General features: G+C 45.6%; 1 protein-coding gene across 7 annotated transcripts in view; it reads right to left on the reverse strand.

Moving 5' to 3' along the window:
• Window positions 1-22,044, reverse strand: part of FARP1 (FERM, ARH/RhoGEF and pleckstrin domain protein 1) — a 288,608-nt gene that overhangs the window by 206,658 nt on the left and 59,906 nt on the right. For all 7 annotated transcript variants that reach the window (XM_077855140.1, XM_077855134.1, XM_077855139.1 and 4 more), the window contains one exon: window positions 14,794-14,988. In XM_077855140.1, coding sequence (XP_077711266.1) covers window positions 14,794-14,964 — 171 coding nt within the window. In that variant the 5' untranslated portion in view covers window positions 14,965-14,988. The remainder of the gene's footprint in view (window positions 1-14,793; window positions 14,989-22,044) is intronic.

Raw genomic sequence — 22,044 nt, forward strand, 5'->3', positions numbered from 1 at the left:
TTTATCTTTAGAGCTGAAATCAGCTGTGGCTGTTTTAACTAGTTTCCTTTTTTGTTAATTGTGGTTAAAAAAAAATCCATATAGTGATACTTTTTTTTTTTTTTTTTAAGATTTGACAGAGAGACAGAGAAAGCAGAAGCAGGGGGAGAGGCAGAGGGAGAAGCACTCCCCACTGAGCAGGGACCCTGATGTGACTGGATGCCAGGACCCTGGGATCAATGACCTGAGTTGAAGGCAGATGTTTAACTGACTGAGCTACCCAGGTGCCCCAGCAATACTTCCCATCTTAATGCTCCTTAAGTGTATATAGTTCACTAGTGTTACATATATTCATGTAGATCTCCAGAATTTTTTCCAGTTTACAAAACTGGAACTACATTCTGCTAAAACAGCTCCCTACTTCCCTTCCCAAGCCTCTGGCAACCACTGTTCTACTTTCTGTTTCTATGAATTGGACTACTCTTGGTATCTCATGTAAGTTGGACTCATGCAGTATCTGTCTCTTTGTAGCTTATTTCACTTAACATCCTCAAGGTTCATTCATCCACATTACAGCATGTGACAGCATTTCCTTCCTTTAAGGCTAAGTCTATTCCATAGTATGTATATTCTACATGTCAGCCACTCATCCAACACACATTTGGGTTGCTTCTACCTCCTGGTTACTGTGAAAAATGCTGTAATGAACCTAGTACACCAATAGCTCTTCAAGATTCGGTTTTCAATTTCTTTTTAAATATATACCTAGAGTTAGCACTGCTAGATCGTAGGGTAATTCCAGAGGAACTGCTGTATTTTCCATCGTGGCTGCCATTTTACATTCTCACCAACAGGGCACAAAGGTTTCACTTTCTCCATATTCTCACCCAGTATTTGTTAGATTCTGGTTTTTTGATAGCAGCATCCTCATGGGTGGGAAGGGATATCTCACGGTGAATCCAATTTGCATTTCCTGAATGGTCAGTGATGTGTGGCATAACCATTTAAAGATTGAGAGAATACTGGGAAAGCAATAAAGGCTTGTGTTTTCAACCTGGACCAAGACGTCAAAGGAACTATTTTCACCAGAATCAGTGAATGGACAGACGTGAGAAACACAAGAGGATGATGTGGGGAGGTGCTCCTCAAGAACTCTCAAGCTAGCACTCTCCCATTACAGATTCATGGAAAAATGCTGGGGGAGGAAGGAAAATTATTCAAAACCAACCTACTCCTGTGGTTCGCTTGATTGAAACAGCCAAGATTCCTCATCTAATGCAGTTGCCCATACCACAGGTCTCATTTCAAATATGCAGATGTGTGATTTAAGAGGAACCTTGGGTGCTACGAGTCTCCTCCACTTACTAGGAAAAGGTCCTATCCTACACAGTGCTCCAAAGGAACCAGAGCAGAAAAGTGGTGCATAAATTGCAAAGCTAGGAGTCACGGCACCAAATGGCCCAACCATTTCTCAAATGATACTTCATAAGGAAGCTGAACAAGGAAGAGTCGCTGTACTATACGTAGGCACTGAATGAGATCTCAACAAAACTCACATGTGAGTCCTAATCCCCAGCACCCTATTTGGAAATAGGGTCTTTGCAGATGATCAAGTTAGAATGCCTAGGGCCCTAAATCAGCAGGGGAGAAACAGAGACACACTGAGAGAATACCAAGCAAAGATGAAGGCAGAGACACATTTACAAGCCAAAGAACACCAAAGATCATAAGCAAATCACAAGAAGCTAGGGGAGGGCCCGAGAGAGATTTCTCCCTCAGAGCCGCAGAAGAAACCCAGTCCTGCCAACATCTGGATCTCAGTCGGTTTCCAGAATGGGGAGAGGATACATTTCTGTCATTGAAGCTGCCCTGTCTGCGGTCCCAGGTTGTGGCAGGCCTAGCAAACTAGAACACATTCTGTTTCAACAAGGGTCAGACTGAGTCGTTACGTGGCTGAGGAGCCCAGGAAACAAGACTACCTCTAATGGGTCACCTCGATGTCACAGCAGTTAGTGCGGCCAGCAGGCCTCACTGACACCACAGATGGCCTGGAGGGATCACGTGGGTCCACGGCACCCAGAAAAAGAACTTCAGTCCAGTACCTTGTGTACCACCCAGCAAAGACCAAAAACAAAACCAACTCCCCAGGCCCCTTTGTCAAGCATTTTAGAAGCCAGACAGAGGGCAAAAATAATTTTGGAAGCTAAGCAATGTAGCTCATACCCACATAAAACCTCTCTCAAACAGCCCTGGGTTGGCAGGGCGCCGAACGGCTGCTGGCAGTGTCTGGTTGAACCAGTTTTCTGGAGAAAATTAGAGTTTTCTTTTCTAAGACTGCCATGTACCTCTTAGGAGGTTCAAAAGAGAAGGCAGTGGTGAGCACTAATGGAAAAGCCCACCTTACAAAAATCGCCCTGGGGATGGAAAGGAAGGGGGAGGGGGGAAGAAAAAGACAGACTAGCTTTGTTATCAGCAAGTTCACGGTTAGCAAACACTAAGACTTCGCCTGGAATGAGGGTTTCCTCTTTGTTTTTTTAAAAGATTTTATTTCTTTATTCATGAGAGACACAGAGAAAGAGGCAGAGACACAGGCAGAGGGAGAAAGAAGCAGGTTCCCTGCTGGGAGCCCCATGTGGGATCCCGGGTCTCCAGGATCACACCCTGGGCCAAAGGGATATGCTCAACCACTGAGCCACTCAGGTGTCCTGGGTTTCCTCTTTAGAGGGGAATAATGGGCAAGAGCTTAAACCAGGAGCAGTCTGGGCAGGGCAGGGGCCCAGACACTTCATCATGCGGTCAGCAAACAGGGACACTAGTTATCCCGATGACATCTACCTAGATGCAGGCAGCTGTTAAATACAACCGAACCCCAGCTAACGAAGGAGAAGAAATACTTCCCAGCATCGTGTTACAAAACCAGATATCCCATGTAACAGCTCCAATAAAATACATCATCTCGGTACTTGCTGAAAGCATTAAATCAGGCCGAGGGATAATCAGATGGCTAATAGGGATATTTAAGTTGTGTTTCAACTCCTATTTGGTATACACTAGAGCCACACACAACTCTGGTTGGCTTTTTTATCTTCATCTTTTGGATTCCACTGATGAAATCACGTGCAAATTAAAGCATGTCCATGAATCACAGGATTGATATGTGAATAAAAGTATCTGTGTCGATGTCTGCCAGGTAATGCAAAGTCCAGCGGGAGATGGGACTAAGGATGGAGGGGTCACAGGGTGTAAAGAGAAACCCCTCACCCAAGGCTGAAGTGAAAGCACAAGAAAAGAAACAAGCAGAAGTTTAGAGGTATGAGCTAGAGGAAGCCACACCTGGTGGTCTTAATTTTCTGTGAGGTGGTAGGCTTGCTCAACCCCTAAGATAGCATGTCCTGGCTCTTCCCCATTCCCCCTGCTGACTGGCCAGGACAGCCTGCTGGCCATGGTGCCATCGTTTGTAGTCTTCTAGTTGGGCTCAGCAGGAGGAGACATTGATTGGAGACACGTGGCAGGAACAGAGGTGGGCTTTTCATCACCCACCTCTCTTCTCCCCTCCTTCCTTCTTGGCCCTGCTAGGGCTCTGGTGATGGCCATCACTCCTGCTGGCCAGTCCATCCTGCACGGCCACACCATGAGCGGCCTAAGAACCAATCCCTCTTGGGGCACCTGGGTGGCTCAGCGGTTGAGCATTTGCCTTCACCTCAGGGCATGATCCCGGAGTCCTGGGATCAAGTCCCACATCAGACTCCCCACACTGAGCCTGCTTCTCCTTCTGCCTATGTTTCTGCCTCTCTCTCCCAAATAAATAAAACCTAAAAAGAAAAAAAAAAACAAAAACAGTCCATCTTCCTGCCTCTTCAAACCTAAAGATGACAGCGCCCCGTGGGGCCACAGGAGAGTGCACTGCACTGGCCAGAAGGGACTAGATGACCTGCCACGGCCACACTGGACACAGCAAAGTAGTGACTAAGGGCTTGCTATCAGAGGAGCTAGAAAGCTCCAATGACCAGGTAAGATCTGAGGTGGTACATTTGCAGCAGCCACAAGCCTCTGCTATTGTATACTTTTTTCCAACATCCCTTCACTGGCTGGTGTTGCCACAAAGAAGAAAGGAGCTGTGGCTACCGCCAGCATCACAGCAATGCAAGGGACAGACACCCTAACAGAAGTCACTGGGTTCTGAACCATGAGCAGAGCATCAGTGAGGGAGAAGAGGTGGCTACAAGGGTGAAGAGCAGAGGTCATGGGAGGGACAAGATGGAGAGGCAGATCAAGTTGGATTCAAAAAGCCAATGTCACCATGGACAGAGGAGAGTTAAAAAAAAAAAAAAAAAAAAAGTCACAGAATGCTAAAAGCATGGGCTTTCATAAAAATGTTACCAAGTATTTATTATTGAACATCTATCACATTCCAGTGTCTCCTGTACCTTCAGAGCCATCACAAATGCCTTTTACTCTTATTTCTGTTCCTAGTTTAAGGGGCATATACTCAGAATCAGGAATGGAGGAATGCTTTAGATTATAACTCTTACAATGAGTTTTTAACTGCCTTCCCCTCTACCAAAAATAAATAAATAAAAATCTTTCTATTAACTGTTCAGTGAGAACAAAGACTAGAGGGTTTTATTTTTAACAGGTGTGCTAGGGAAAAGGCATCTTGAGCCTCAGGGTGAGACAGACTTTTTTCCTTCATTCTCTTAATGTTAACTATGCATCTGTTATGGGTTGCATTGGGTTCCCCGAGACTCATATATTGGACTCCTAACCCCCAGTACTTTAGAATGGGGCTTTATTTGGAAATAGGACCTTCACGGAGCTCATCTAGTTCAAATGAGGTCATTAGGGCTGGGGTCGTCATCTTGCAGAGCTGGCATTCATATAGAAAGAGAAAATTGGAGACACTTACCCAACACAGGGGGAACGCCATGGAAACGTGGAGGCTGAGGTGGGGGCATCACATCTATAAGCCCAAGAACATGCCAGCAAACCACCAGAAGCTAGGGGAAAGCTGTGGAATGCATCCTCCCTCACAAGGATCCAACCCTGTGGACACCCTTATCATGGAATTCCAGCCTCCAAATGGAGATGGAATACACTTCTGTTGTGGAAGCCCCCAGTCTGTAGTATATGAATTGCCTGGTCCCAGCAACCCTAGGAAACTAATACAGATTTTAGGTATTTTTTCCACACTCTAATAACTCGACAAATGCTCTTTGGTCTTGCTTTTCAATGTTGTAGACATTCAGCCTTCTATCTAGGCCAAAGGTAATTGAGCATGTGTGTTCTGTTTGCAGACAGAAACAGCTTCTGATCACTGGAAGATGACCTAACAGCCTAAGGCACCTTATGCTACACCTCGTAAGTAAACTGCCTCAATGGGGCACCTGGGTGGCTCAGTGGTTGAGCATCTGCCTTTGGCTCAGGGTGTGATCCCGGGGTCCCTGCAAGGAGTCTGCTTCTCCCTCTGTGTCTATACCCCTCTCTGTGTCTCTCATGAATAAATATATCTTAAAAAACAAAAAAAAAGTAAACTGCATCAAAATTAAATGACAAGCTGAGGACCGCTCTCACCCCCTCCCTTTCTAATGACTTGGAACCAGGTCCTTTCAAGACCCCAAATTTCAAGGCTCTCCTTTCAAGACCCCAAATTTCAAGGCTCTCCCCAAATTTCAATTTCACCGTGTGCTGAAGAGCATAGCTTCTGAATGACAAGGAAATGGAAATGCTAAAACAGAATTTTCCTAATACAAATGGAAACCAAGCAATCAACCTCCATTTGATACTTCCAGTCTGTGCAATTTACATAATCACTATGAATCTTAGAGGTTCATTTACAGAGTCACAGATTCTTCTTCATGATTAAGAATAAGGCAGTGCCTTTTATTAGCAACATCAGCAACATTCCTTTCCCGTCAATTACAGGAAGACGCGATTTCTAGTACAGCGGTTGTCATGGAAAGCCTGTGCTGGGTGATGTCCTAGTCCTCTGCGACAGCAGGAAGCCACCCAAATTGTGAACCTAAGGGCTGTACGGTCTCCCGCTCTCTAGGTGCTCCCATCCAGTGAGATGCCAAGTGTGATCCACTCTACCTCCTCGATTCCTCCTGGGCCTTCCACCAGAGTCTGTATTGGTAGACACCACAGAGACAGGACAATGACCCAAGGCCTCTGGTCACTGGGTGTTCCTCCTGCAGGCTTAGCCCTGTTCAATCCCAGCCCCCCAGCCCCGGCCACCTAAGGGCACCGATCACCAGCACGTGCCAGGAGCCAGCATGAGTGACCTGCTGGGTTATCCTCAGGGCTACCCTCAGGGCTACTTCTGGCCCTGGACATTCTAATGATGTGGGAAAAGCAAGGCTTCAACGTACAGATGCGCAGGGCCAGGACCCAGCTCCCCCCACTTCCCAGCTCTCTGACCTAGACCAAGCCCCTCATGGCCTGCAAGCCTCATTCATGCTCCATTCACTGCTCAGCCACAAGTGACAGAAGGACAGACTTATCGGCACAATGTTTGCCACATGGCAAGGGATTTTTAAAAGGCAGTCATTTTTATTCACTTTCTTATCACTAGCCGCACCTTGCCTTGTGTGTTCATAAACATTTACACAACTCCTATCGTGTTTTCCAGGTCACTTTCCATAAAATAACACCAGAGCCACAGATTCCACTGTGGGAATCTAGTCTAGCTTCCTGTTTATATAAGTAAGGAAAGAGAAACCCAAAAAGCAGTCACTTATAGTTGCAAAGTGTTAAAGCCTTTCGGAACTGCTCACTTACAGAAGACCCCAAATTCATCAAAATCATTCCATCCCTTTCATAGCAGTTAAAATGTCCAACTCAAATGTTCAAAGAGATGAAGACACTCTTGTAAGAAACAGCAGATAATTAAGAATAAATCAGTGTGACTTATGTTCATATTTCACATTAACATTCAAACACAAGAGTACCTCACCAGCTAAGCACTTCCTTCAAAGAACCCACAGAATCCACACCGTGAAGAGCTGTCCTGGAAGTCTTGACAGCCTGCATCTACCTTGAAAACCTTCATCCAGCTTGTGCTAGAATGCACATAAAAATTAAGCTAAAAGAACACTCCTCCATTTCAAAGCTAACGAAGTGGAGGCATAGAGAAACTACAAATACATTAAAAAAAAAAAAAAAAAAGTAAATGTGCTTTTCAGAAACAGAATTCAGAATTCATCACAGCTGTCCAAGTGATACTTCATGCTTACAGACCTTCCAAAGTCACCTGGGATACATCTATTTTAGGAAAAACCCTCCAAAGAAAGGTCAAATCAACTGTAAGACTGCGTAGAAAGCTATGGGGGGGGGGGGATACTTTAGGAGGGGGAATTCCACTTGACAGGAGCATACTATTTTCATTTTATCTTAAAGTGCTTTCACACTTTTCCCCCCAATTTCACCTAGCCAAAAACGCTAGCATAATCTCAATTCTGTTCAAGAACAACCCAGGAACTAAATCTTAACAGGATAAGAAAAAAAAAAAAAAAAAAGACACCTTTTAAAAAAAAATTATTTATTCATGAGAGACATGCAGAGAGAGGCAGAGGGGGAAGCAGGCTTCCCATGGGGAGCCCAATGCAGGACGTGATCCCTGGACCTGGGGATCATGCCCTGAGCTGAAGGCAGATGCTCAAGCACTGAACCACCCAGGTGTCCCAAAAAAGACAAACTTTCTTGAGAAGTGGATTCGAGTCCAGAGCTCTGCAGTGTTTTTCCGTCTGACTCCGCCTCAGCCCCACAAGGTAGGCATCCTCCACACTTAGGGAGGAGATAGGCTGAGAATGGTTATCTTACACATCCAGAGCCACGCAGCCAGGGAGTGATGAAGAAGCCAGGATCCAGTGTCCTGGATTTTCCCCTTCTAACCTCCTGTTTCCTGGAATCAGATAATTTATTATCTCCCATTAAGAGGGTGATAGGGGAGCAGCTCTCAAACTCCCTATGTTTTCTCAGCATATTGGCCCATTTTAACATCAGATACAGACATTCTCAATTACAGGTTTGGTTTTTTTGTTGTTTTTTTTTTTAATTTATTAGGTTCTGAGAGACTTTCAGGGAGAAAAGAACAAACAGCTGTATGGAATTCCTGCAATCATGTCAGAGCTACGAGCAGACTTTGATCACAGGCATCTAAATTCAAGTTGAAAGGAACGCACACAAACATTTCGGGCCAACATCTAAATTCTACTCTTGGCTTTCAAGGAGCTAGAAAGGAAGGCTAACAGTATTAGGCTGAAATGATTTATGAAGAAAAAGTTTTAATCTATTAAAATGGCCTTTAAATTTAACCTCATGAGGCCAGACCCAGACAGCACCATTGATCATTCCAGTTAAATAAAAACCAGAAAGGACTATGCAAAGCAGAGTGAACATAAAAATACTATTTCAGAAACTCTGCTAATAAGAAGAGCCAAAAGCAACAGAGATAAGGAAAGAAAGAGAGACTTATTTTTAAAACGCTGGGTGAACTGGTGAGATTTCTTCCCCTCATTCTGGTTCAAACTGCAGCTGCTTTAAGAGCTGGGCATACACAGCTCCCTTCGGTTTTAAAATGGCCAATTAAACTTTATTCAGGTCTCACCACCACCAACTCCTCCCTTCACCACACTCCCCTTCCAAGTGCATTTCATGGAGGGGGGGGGGGGGGAGAAAGAAAGAGAGAGAGATATCAAGTAGTCCTGGAACCCGTCTGCCTTCTAGCATCACTCTAATCTGATCAACTGGAGGGAACAACCCACCCCACAGCCAGGGATCAGTAATTCCAGGGGAATAAGAAGCCCAACATTTCTAAGAAAGGAAGATCCATCCCCCCACACACACACACTAACCCCTGCCCTGCACAAGACCTTCAGTTAAATATATATTCCATCTCTTTGGGGACAAAAAAGTAAAAGCGACTTTCAGCGGCTTAGGAAAAAAAGAAGGAAGGTAGAGGGATGAGACACAAAATTCATACAAAATAAAGACCAAGAGAGAGAAAAGGAACGTGCTTTCCTAAAGACAGTTGCTCTGGGGGAGGCGTCAAGCGGAGGTCCGCAAGGAAGCACGGAGCTTTAAAACCAAACTAGTCTGACTCCTTTTTCTGAGGTCTAGCTTCTGAAGACAGCTTTAAAATTCTAGGACCATTTAAGACCTCTTGAGGAACCAAAGCACTCAGAGGACAAGCTCTCAAAGGATGTCAAGCCCAGTCCCGGTGAAAATTAGATATTGAGTTTCATTTCAAAAGGTAAGAAAATGATCTTTAATCATTTAAGAACGGACCATAAGAGGGGCACCTGGGTGGTTCAGTCGATTAAGCACCTGCCTTCAGCTCAGGTCATGATCCTGGGATCCTGGAATCGAGCCCCACAGCAGGCTCCCTGCTCAGTGGGGAGTCTGTTTCTCCCTCTGCCTCTCCCCCCATCTATGCTGACTCTCTCAAATAAATAACATCTTTTTTTAAAACAAAACAAAGGATGGAGCATCAGAGACACCTAAGTAGTTCTGAGCTAACACAGGCCATTTTGCACCCAGTAATAAAAACCTCTATGGACTCTTATTAGGACATGCCAATTATTTCTTAAAAATTTTAAAGGTCTTCTGTCTCCAACAAACGGATTTCCTACTATTAATGTGTTGTCTAGAAAATAACTGATTTCTTTCATTCTTTTCATTCTTCTATTTTCCACTGTCAACTCAATATAGGTTAGCCTTAGTTCACTGAGATTGAAGCAACCCCCGCCCCCACACACACAAATTAAATACTGACATTTCCTGATGCTGCATAAATATCATATATAAATCACAGCACACTTGTTCACCCACCCCACCTTTTTTTTTTTTTAAGTACTTTGTAGGTAACAGTAACTTCTGTGTCCAATCAGGTCTGGTTGTTTTAGAGGGTTTTTGTTTTGTTTTGTTTTTTTAAAGTTCCTTTTCCTCAAAAAGTTTACCATCTTCCTGGGCAATTAACAAATACTAGTCCGGAAAAGTTAAACAATCCATCAACAAAGATGTCAACGCAGAGTCCCAGCTTCCAAAAAAAGGGAGGAAAAAAGGCCTTTAACATCATCTTGACCAAACACCTCATTTTGCAGATAAGCAAACGGGGTCTCAGCAGGGATGTAAAGGACCTAATTAAAGAGAAAAAAAGCTCAGAGTCCGTGGTTCAAAGTCTAATTAGAGGTGCAGAAAACAAGCACTGTAAGGAGAAAGCACAAGACCCCTAGGAGGAGCCACAGGGGCCCTGGATGGTTGGTGGGGCGGTGATAAAGGTGTTGGAAGCGAAGCTGGGTGGCGTTTACAATGAGGAAAGCACCAAATAGCTCAGAGAGGAGAATGTGGTGACCTTCCCCTTGGGAGCCATTGGAAAGGTGGTGATAAGTGCGGGGAAGAGGGGATGGTATTGGGGGTCATGCAGGCGGGGCTTCAAACCCAGGCCTATCTTAAATCTGTGCAAAAAATGGGGGAAGGGATTAAAAGCTCTTCCCAGGGTGCCTGGGTGGCAGAACATTTGCCTTCGGCTCAGGTTGTGATCCCAGGGTCCTGGGATCGAGTCCCACATCGGGCTCCCCACAGGGAGCCTCTGCCTGTGTCTCAGCCTCTCGCTCTGTGTCTCTCATGAATAAATAAAATCTTTTAAAAATTAGTAAATAAAATAAAAGGTCTTCCCATGGGTGCCCTGACCTTAACAGGAGGGCAGCACAAACCACCTCTCCAGTTGGAGAGTCAGAGGACTGAACGTAGGTATTGGCAGGCAGGCACACGCGTCAGGTGTCTGCTGGGTCCAGGTACCCCCAAGTGTAGGACTCGACAAGCAGGAACACAAGAGGCTGGCCCTGTCCATCCTACCAGCTCATTCTATACTCTGGAGTCCCAACCAAGCAGGCAACAAGAGCAGGTCTCGCATGCAATGCTAACACAGAAGGTGAACTGGCAAGGACAGGGGTGGAAAATGAGGACACCACAGCCCCAGCAGCTCAGCGGCCTAGCCCTTGAGCTGGGAGCCTCCTTCCAGCCTCCCCACACTCACAAATCCACCTCATCCTCAGGCATCTGGGAGCTATACACGCTTCTAGGGGAAGTAAGGACAAGACACAAATATACGGAAGGCACAATGACAGGACCCTCTGATAGCTATGGTTGACACGGAGCTCCTCCTGCCACAACTCTCCTCTCGCTGGGCCCCGCTGGGCATGCTTCTGGAAGGCTCCCACACCGCTGCCAGCCTGCCTGCACCCGGCCAGCCACTCCTGCCAGCTCAACACAGACCAGGTGTCTTCTCCCATGAGCAGCTTTCCCACATGTTTTTATCAGGGCTGCTCCAAAGCAGCAAAAGAAATGGCTCCCTTTTATATCCCCTGCTCTTCTCAACTCTTCCTACAGTGACCTTGCTAATGAAAACACAAACTGAATAAACACTTGGAAGAGAAAACCATCTGCTTCATGCAACCAGCCCAACGTCAGTAGGAACAGTGTTTGTTTACCAGTGGGGTCAGGAAGCCAGGATATATAAAACCTTCTCAGAGATCTTAAGTGGGGGATGGCCCTCGATGGGGCCAGAGGGGGGCAGGGAGAAGTGTCATTAACCCTTTCGGATCTGCAGGAGGCACTTCACATTAGAACCTCGGGTGGGAAGAGAAAGCTGCAGATCACAAACCACAGGGTGAGGCTTATTTGCACAGCATTTTCCACATAAAGATGATAAAATGCCATGTAAGATTTTACTATAAATACTGTGTTTGAACTTTCCACTCTGCAGAGGAAATACCTCAGCCAACTGTCCAAGTTCAAGAGCAAAGGTGGTTGTTAAAACTACCACGTAGAAGAAACTGGAGCTCACCACTGAGGCTTTCCCAAAGGTTAAACCCTTAAATAGCTCTTTAAGAAAGGCTATGAACAATAGAGATGACCATGCAGTCTACAGTTCGGTTATTTGTGGTTGCAAATGTTTAGGGAATTTGTATTTTAAATGACTCCACCTGCTTTCTACCCTAAAACAAAACTAATGAGGAGAGGCCCAGGAAATTCAATCCCCAAGGAAATACAGGGTTGGGAGAAGAATGTTCACAAAGGGAAACCGCCAGGACGGCTGGCCATGTGCCCTGCCCATCTGTGTGGTGAATGTGAGTGAGGAAGGGGAGGGAGGTCATTCTCTGGAGGTGCCCAATCAAAGGAACGATCACGTGTGGGCAAGGGCGACACTTCCAGGGTCAGAAGCTCAGCCTTATGAATTCACAGCAAAAAGTTGCAGAGCAAGGTTTTCCAGCAGTTATGGGCATATGTGCACCGTGCTCCCATCCTGAGTGCTAAGACTGAGTCACTGTGGCCGGCCTGATGCCTTCCAGCTGTGCGAAGGCCTGGCTGTTTCTCTTCTTAAAGAGCACAAGGTAGCAATTTAGAATCAGCTCTGTCAATAAAAATGCTGATAGCTGCCTTTTTACAGGCGGTTACAGAAAACATCTGTTACCCACTGGTTGAGAAGAAACACTCTGGCCAAACTAGAAAAGTTAAAATAGGAATGGATGAGACATGTGGAAAAAAAAAGACATTAATTTGACTTGTAAGATAAACTCATTCTAACGTGCAGTCAGTAAACAATTTAATGAGCACCTAATACATGCCAGGCACTGTGCTAGGTGCTGGATTTGAGACACTAAGGCAAGGTCCCTGTCCAGCAGAGTGGCAAAGGCACCACTCATCTTACTTGTATTAAGTGCTTAGTATGTGCCGAGTTGGTCCAAATAAAGGGTATGGAACAACTTTATTACCCTAGAAGGAGGTAGGGTTTATTATCAGCCTCATTTTACAAAGGAGAAAGGAGTCAGAAAAAAAAAAAATGGAATTTGAACCCAAGCAGTTCAGCTCCACCCTTATAATAGGTGTATAAGCAAAGAGGTCTGAGGGAGGGAAGAAAAGGCCCCAGCCACTGTCTCAAAAATTAGTGTCTGGGTAAAACCATTAGGGTCCTTAAGGGTGCATAGGAGTTTATGGGGGAGGAAAGGAAAAAAGTTCCTTCCAGACAGAGGGCTTATAAATGCAAAGCACAGACATCAGCAGTTATCAAGTAAAATGGTCTTAAAAGATGAATACATACTTCCATTCCTATTTCTTAGGGAGATCCCATACAGCTCCTAGCTAAAAAGAACAGCTAGGAACAGTCTTGCATGCTTTGGTTTAGGAAAACTGAAGAAACGCAGTCAAATATAGTTCATGCACCCAACAGCAATATTTGATCACTTCTTAATCCAAACCACACAAGGGAACACCACTTAATGCGTAGCTAGAGACTTGGGCTCAGAAGTCCTTAGCACAGTACCAACAGGAAACCCTGAAACTAAATACCTCACCAAACCAGTCTGGCAACGAAGAGAAGGCAAGGGAAAGGGGGAGGGGGTACATGTTCCAGAAGGCCTAATTCTAACAGGCTGGCAGGTGCACTCATTTATGTTTACAGTTTCAGCAGATTAGCATCAGCCTTGTTCACCAGAATACACAGACATTCCCCAAGTCGTTCCCCAAGTCCTTGAAAGACGGGAATTCCACAACAAGAAAATAAATGTACAATAAATTGGCAGTTTGAAACACAGGTATTCTGAGGTGTATCTTTCCCTGAGACACTTAATGGTAATTCACACTCTCGGAACAATATTAAGATGAATATGATTTAGTGAATCATATTGCGTAAGTGATTAAATGATGGGTTACAGACGTTTATGTCGGCTATTAAATCCCAGTCCCTCTAGCCAACAGGAATAATAGACGGATCGTCAACACTTTAAAAACAGGTTGTGTTCCCAAAGTTGTTTTTAAGTGGCTGTTTAGAATTTAGGAGTTTTTTCTTCTCCATTGACAATGTCAGATGCAGTATATAGTCCCTGAGACAGAACACAGAAAACTAAATCCAAAGTGTGCTGTGAGGTCTATGGACCCCAATCCATGTAAGGGGTACAGATTCTGGATGAAAAGTACAGTCCAAGTTCTAGAGAGCCAGAAATGCTCATCTCACCCTCCCAGCCTTGGGCCCAAGAAATTCGCATCTGCTTGTAATTGGTGCTGGATCCCTTAACTCCAGCAGGAGGAGACTGCAGAGGAGGAGGCAGGGGCTTGGAGGAAAAATAGCAGAACCATAAAGGTAAGGGGGTGAGAGTCAGGGTACAGGGTTCCCACGGATGAAAGAGGCCAAGGCTCCAGCTTCCTCCTTCTCTGGCTGGCTCCCAGACACCCCAATTCCTCCCCTGGCTGCTGGGATGGTGGACCTCTGCAATTCAAGGGCTGCCACGCTGTGGGCCTAGATCAGGGTTTTTCTACACTCCCTCAAACACAGACATCCACTTCCTCTTGACATAAAAACACGCATGCAGGTCTCTGATGGTTTTCTCAGGATTTTTCTAGCCCGTACCTTAGAGAAGTGGGGCATGCATATATATACACACACACACACCCCCCAATGTGGGAGGAATACCTGTAGTGAGCTAATCAGAGCTGCATCCACAAGACCCCAATTCCATCCAGTTCAAATATATACATAGGATACATGCCTCTACAGACACATACATACTTGTATAGGAAAGTCTGTATAATTCAAGTGCTCTGCCCCCTGAGACCACTAGCAAGGCAGTGCATGCATGAACCTAAAAACTGGGACAGCTCAGAACCAGAACAGGTCAGAGCAGTGTGGTGGGGGTGGAGAGGGAGAGCGGACCCCCTTCCTGCCATCTCCCCCTGGGCACTGACCACTGGGGAGGAGATGAACCTCCCCGTGCTGAAGGCTACCCACACACTTGAGTTCACAGATATACCCCAACTTACTGGAACTTCAAATGCCTCCTGGGTGTCATCCAGCATCTGGATTTTGATGGACATGAGTTTTCCGGAAGGTGTTGGGGGCAGCTTCTGTCCATGTTCTAAGGTGCTGACCCCTGAATTTTCCGGGGCCCCCAGTCGAGATCCCGGACTTGGCTTCTGCTCTATTTCTCCCATGGTGAAAGCAGACTACACAATTATCTGCAGAAAGCAATGAGAAAGAAAGATGCATTAGAAGAGGAGACTCGGGGCACCTGGGTGGCTCAGTCAGTTGAGCATCTGCCTTCCGCTCAGGTCATGATCTCAGGGTCCTGGGATCAGGCTCCTCATTGGGCTCCCTCCTCAGCGGGGAGTCTGCTTCTCCCTCTGCCCCTCCCCCTGCTTGTGCTTTCTCTCTAAATTAAAAAAAAAAAAGGAGGAGACTCATTTCAAGCACCTAAGGGACATCCATGGTCCCCAACAAGCCTTCCTTGAATCCAAGGATCCGCAGCTTGGTGGGCTCTTGGTCCCCTACACAGGACTCATGTGTGGGGAGGCTTCAGTGCATTCATGAAAAATAAGGTCACCTTCAACCACCAACCAACATATGCAAATAGCTGTGCATATTTTAGCATATTTTCTTTCCTAGTTTTTTTTTTTTTCTTTCCTAGTTTTATAGTCCTCTCTTATTCATACTCTGAATTCAGCTGTGTTCAACCTATTACTCAGTAAGCTAGGCACAACTTCTTGAACCTGGATGGAAGAAGACAGACAATGCCTAAGCCATACCATTAGCATCCATTAATTATCTCCTATGGACACACTAACCTACTAGGTAACACGGGTATTATAAAGATGAATAGATAAAGCACGTATGGTTACTCACAGGGTAACAATAAAGACATAAGAAAAGCAGAATTTTAGAAAAGCCCATCTGAAGAGGATCTACCCTACAGGCTGGAGAAAGATGGATGGCGGGAGCTGTGGGGACTGCGGGAGGTTGGGGGGGGTTGTCTAGTGACAAAGCTACCGTGACAATCTGTGCCTGAGGGGAAAAAGTGGACAGTGGTGATTGAAAGGAAAATGTGAGGCCATAAAACCCACTTTTATGGAAAAATTTACCCGTTGTTGTTAACAGTAAGCGACCCAGAGGAGGATATAAAAGTATAGCAATGACTAGAAAGTTTTATATCAGGGCAGACAGGAGAACATGGGTGGGAAGATGGGAGTTTGGGGACTTTCAGGGTTTTGCAGGGGAAGCTGCAGCTGGATTTGGGTGGAGGGTTCAGAGTCCATCTCGCTGTACAAGCAAAAGCCACAATGAAAGCAAATGGCAGGGTGGTGGGCGGGGGGGGGAGAGGCAAGAAAGCAAAGAGAACCACTGTGCCTAGTCAAGAGGGTGGTCATGGGCTGAATATTGTTTCCCCACAAAAAAAATTTTTAAAGATTTTGGTTGAGAGAGAAAGAAGAGAGTATGAGTTGGGGGAGAGCCAGAGGGCAAGGGAGACTCCCCACTGAGCAGGGAGCCCCGATGTGGGGCTCGATACCAGGATCCTGGGATCATGATCTGAGCCAAAGGCAGAAGCTTAACCAACTGAGCCACCCAGGCATCCCTTCACCACCACCCCAAATTCTTATATTGAAGTCCCCACCCCTAGTATCTCAGAGTGTGACTTTATCTGGAGAAAGGGTCTTAAGAGAAAGATTACATTAAAATAAGGCTATTAAGATGAGCTGTAATCCAGTCCAACTGATGTCCTTATAAGAAGGGGAAAGCTGGACACACAGAAACCAGGTATGCTAGAACAGAGGAGCAGCCACGTGAGGACACAGGGAGAAGGTGACCGTCTGGCATCCCAGGAGAGAGCCCTCAGGAGAAACCAAGCCTGCGGACACCGCAGTCTGAACCTCCAGCCTCCAGAACTGTAAGGAAACACTTCTGTTGTCTCATCCCTGTCCCCAACCTGTGGTGCTTTGTTATGGCGGCCCTGCAAGAAGAGTCCATGCAGAAGATGGGAAAGAGGCACAGAAAGAACCTGGAGACTGAGAAAGTTAGACAAAGGGCACCAGAGGGGTCGCCTGTGGCATGAGGAACAGAGCTAAGCAAGGTGTCTTACGTATTTGAAATCACCCTTCAGAAGCTTTGTTCAGAAAAAATAATGCAGTTTGCAAATCTCATTTGGTAGATTCTTCTCACCTAACTCCTGGCTTGTCTTTCTCCTGAAAAGCTGGGCTGCCGGAGGTCTCCAACAAAATTCCATCTGGAAGCCCCTCCCCGCTTCCTCTCAGCACTCTCGCTGTGAGGCCAAAGGCTGGCCCTGAGGTCAGCAGAGGGGAGCCTCAATCTGGCCCTTGACTCCAACCACCCTAGCCTAAAAAGATGCACCCTTGGGGTGGATGGAGAAAGGGTCTGACGACCGCCTAGAAACACCACTTACTACATATTTCTCCACAAACTCTTCCACCAAAGCCCATGAGAGAAAATTATTCGTTTCTATACAGTCTTTCAAGGTTGGGTTCTGTAGCAAGGCAACGCTAAAGGACCAGCCTTTCTGAAAACTGCACCTCCTTTTTTTTGAATGCCCACCTGGGACTTCACAGATCTGTTATGAAAGGAGCTTTCTAATTTCTGCCCCAAATAAGCATTCTCTAAGAATCTAATTCTAATCTGTCCGCTGTGTGATTTCTGCTTTGCTTAACTCACTGTTCATCTCGAGAGGTGCGACTGGGACCAGGCTCATCTACAGTACCGAGCACGGGGCCGTGCAGCAAGTGCCAACAGGTCATCTGCTTGTTGAGTGAATCAGATGTGGGTATACACATCTGATTAGTTATGAAATCAGTTTAAAACTACCTTCGCCAACTAAGCAAAGTTATTTCCCTGTCAGTTTTCTGCTTGATGTCTCATGGTTAAAAATAAACGCAACCTCCAGAGAAAACGGACATGGGCTCAGTGTGCCAGCCCCAGCCAACTCTGTACTTTTTCCTCATTTAATCTTGATCCCTCCCTGCCTCTCAAAGCATCCCCTGCTGCCTTCCTCCTCCTCCTCCCTGCCCTCCATCAGGATGGACAGGCCCGGCCCCCTGGCCTCCTCTGCTGAGTCAGGGAGATGTGGCTCAGATGCCCACAAGGTGGGGATGGCAGGGAGGAAGGGGCCTGGTCCCCCACATCACTCCCACCTCAAAGGTACTAGAGACCCTCCCTACAAAAGCACTTTCACCTTGTCCTGCCTGAGCAAAGGGCAAGGCCCCTCATCTCCTAAACTGAACCCGCTCTCTTCCTCAGGCCCAAGATCTCCAGATGACGATGTATTGTCAATTTTAGCACCTTGGCATTTAGAAATTAAAGTGAGGTAGTTATTAATAGATATTTAGTACCTTAAATTCCTTTCCCTCCAACTTCAAGTGATCTCATGCCTGTATTATTTCTACTTCTGGTTATGGACATTTCAACAATGTAGTCGTCCTTTGTTTTCCTAGCTGCATGCAGACTACTGCTGTACATGGAAACTACTGCTCAACTCAAATATAAATCTAGCTAAGACGTCTGAGTTGAGCATCCTAGGAATGTCACGGGAATATCCGAGGAACGCTGGCAAGTCAAAAATGGGTGACTAGGGTGATGCTGGGTATCAGAATCTGAGGGTCCAGGAACACAACACAGCCTCCTAGGCAAACAGGTCTGACAACCCTAAAAGCCTCCTACTTATACAGATCAATCCAGGCTCCATTTGGACTTTGCCTCCATAACCACCTCTGACTTCCGAATTCCTTAAGGAATGATCAAAGTAAGGCAAATTAACACTTCTTTCCTTGTGGTACATTTTTACTGACACGACCATTCCAGACCTGAAAGTAAAAAGCTTCTCCTGAAACGACTTTATTCTTTGGCTGTATGAAACAGTAACTACAACAACAACAATTTTTTAACTGGCAGAGAAAAGACGAAAAAGTTAGAAGTGCCCTGTCATAGTATCCTGGCTTCAAGACTTCCTCTTGGGGGCTAACTGGGTGGCTTAGTCGGTTTAAGCATCTGCCTTCTGCTCAAGTCATGATCTCAGGGTCCCAGGATCGAGTCCTGCATTGGGCTCCCAGCTCAGCAGGGTCTACTTGCTCCTCCCCTCCCCGGGCCCCTCCCTGCCCCTCCCTTCTGCTTGTGCTCTCTCTCAAATAAATGAAAAATTAAAGAAAAAAAGAAAAACAAGAGAAAGACTTCCTCCTAGAATGTACCCAAAAGCAACAAAACACACACACACACACACCTCCATCCCTGAAGAAACACATCTATACCTCTAAACCACAAACTAGGGGAAACAATCACGATCAAGGGCAGATAGAGGAGAAGGAAAATGCTTGGAAAGGCTGCCCAAGCCTGTAGAGTCGTGCTCTCCAAACATGGAAGATACCCTGAGCAACAAAGCCAGCAGGAACTTTCTGGGAACAATGGGAATAGATGCAGAGGTTAGTACAAACAGCTTCCCTGGGTGCCCACTAAAGGTAGAGCTGATGGGGTAACAGCACAGGTAGGACACACCAGCAGGACAGTCCATCGCCAAGGCCAGGTGCAAAAGACAAGAAAGGGCACTGGGAACGCTAGCAGTCCAGCAAGCAGAGAAAAACAGAGGCTGAAAGGATTATACACACACACCCTCAGGTCACAACAGTTCCTATGAGCCTGGGATGCGGCCCTGTCTCCTGGCTCTCAGGATGCTCCTACAAATAACCAGTTCATAAAGCACTCACCAAACAACAAAGGGCCTTTACTAAAAAGCTGGAAGGAAAAAAAATATGAGGACAAAAGAATTAGAATTTCTCCAAACATATCATTCCAACTTAAACAATGAAATAATGGACTCCATAAACAAAAACATGAGAGGATTTATGAGAGGGAGGTTTGGGTGGCTCAGTCAGTTAAGCAATCTGCCTGAGGCTCAGATCATGATCCTGGGGTCCTGGGATCAAGCCCTGCACCAGGCTCCCCGATCAGCAGGGAGTCCGCTTCACCCTCTCCCTCTGCCCACCCCCACTCATTCTCTCAAATCTTTTTTTTTTTAATATTGTATTTATTCACTCATGAGAGACCCAGAGAGAGAAGCAGAGACATAGGCAGAGGAAGAAGTAGGCTCCCTGCGGAGAGTCTGTGCAGAACTCGATCCCAGGACCCGGGGATCACACCCCAAGCCAAAGACAAATGTTCAACCACTGAGCCACCCAGGCATCTCTCAAATAAATAAAATCTTAAAGAGGATTTATAAGAGTTCAGGAAAGCTGTGGGAAAAAAGGAGAAGAAAATAAAGCAGGAAGAAAGACCTCAAGAGAAAACCAGAGTATGAATAAAATCATCATTGCTATAAAATACATGTTCATTTGCCCCCAAATTCTTATGTTGAAACCAAATCCCCACTAATGGTATGTCGGGGGAATGAGGGGTATACTTTGGGACGGGATTATATGGTTGAGGGGGGCCCTCATGAGTGGGATTGGCATCTTTATGCAGAGACCCCAGAGTCCTAGCTCAGCCTCTCCACCACGTGAGGACCCGGGGTGGGGGGGAAGCCTGCAGTCTAGGAAGCAGGTGACTTTCTGTTGGACTTCCAGCCTCCAGAACCATGAGAAAGAAAGTCCTGTCATTTATAAGCCACCCAGTCCATGGTACTGTTACAGCAGCCCACAGAGAATAAGACAATCATAAAACGGAAGTGGCTAAAACGAAATACACACAGGTGAAAAGAGGAGGGTCTTGAGGGGAAAGATTGAGAAATAAGAGCAAAAAAATTTTAAACACAGTGAAAAGTGATAGCAATGGAAGACAAACAGGAGATGCAACTCATCCACAACCAGTGACCCTAAAGAAAAAAAAAAATAGAATGGGGGGTGGGAAGTTTAAAGGAAAACATTCCAGAAATAAAAGGATTCTCCATCGTAAATGAACATAGGTTCCAGAAACAACTCACACAGGATGATCAACACCAAGACACTTCCTGTATCAACCTTCAAAAATGAAGAAGGAAACAATCGGACGCCCAGGCACCAAGTTCAAAGTACAAGGGGGCAGAAGTCCAGACTCACCCACAGCAATGTTTAATGCTCAAATTGTCGAAACCATCCTCAAAGAAATAAAAGAGGAATCAAAACTTGGAATCCAAATTTTCAGTCAAGTAGAAGAGTCAAATATTTTTCTTTCAAAGATTTTGAGAGAGAGCATGTGTATGCAGGGTGGTGGTCAGAGGGAAAATTAGGCTCCCCGATGAGCAGGGAGCCGGATGCGGGCCTCAATCCCAAGATCCCAGGATCATGACCTGAGCTGAAGGCAGATGCTCAACTGATGACTGAGCCACCCAGGCACCCCTAAGAGCCAAACATGTTAAATGTTCAAGAACTCAGACTATCGTTGCCCAAGCCTTTCCAAAAGAAACTCCTGGCAGGATAAACCTCAGCAAAACAAGGGGTGAATGGGGTAAAACACTGGAAAAGGATTACTGGTCAACTTTAAATCCATTTACGCCATAAGAGGGAGGAAGACAATAATAGCAGAATATAGTTAACTCCAGACAACTAGAAATAATGTAACAGAAAAAAAAAAAAAAAAAAAGGGCAGAGGACCAGCTGAGATGTTAAGCAGCATGATAAATTAACTGTTAGCACAGGTTTTAAAACGGACAAAAGAATATTTAAATCTCCAAAGACATCCACATGGTTAATAAGCACAGGGAAGGATATCCAACATTGTTAGTCCTTCTGAAATGCAAATGACATCCCTAATGAGACAGGTTTTCACACCCACGGTGCCAGGCCAGTAACAAAGTGTGTTATTTAGAGTGTGAAACAGCTGGAATTCTCCTACATTGCTGGTGGGAACATAAAAAGGTGCTGATGCTTGGGAGAACATTTTGGGAGTTTCATTAAAATTTAATCATAAATTTTAGCAAATAACCCAGCATTTGGGTTCCCCTAACTGAAGCCTAGGCATCTCCCCAAGGGACACAAAAATACATGTCCACACAAAGGAAGAGGGAACAGGTGGAAAGGAGACAAATGTCCATCACCTGGTGGTATATCCAAAAAAAATTGTAAAAAGGACTACTATTCACCAACAAGAATAAATGAAATGCTGACACATGCTACAACACGGAAGAACCTCAAAAACACTTTGCTAAGTAAAAGAAGCCAGGTGCAAAAGACTACATAGCAAATGACCCTACTTGTAGGAAATATCCAGAAAAGGCAAATCTACAAAGATGGAAAGTAATTTCCTGGGGCTCAGGAGATGGGAGTGGG

This window comes from Canis aureus, chromosome 17 (genome assembly GCF_053574225.1).
Source record: "Canis aureus isolate CA01 chromosome 17, VMU_Caureus_v.1.0, whole genome shotgun sequence".
In the NCBI taxonomy this organism is placed as follows: domain Eukaryota; kingdom Metazoa; phylum Chordata; class Mammalia; order Carnivora; family Canidae; genus Canis; species Canis aureus.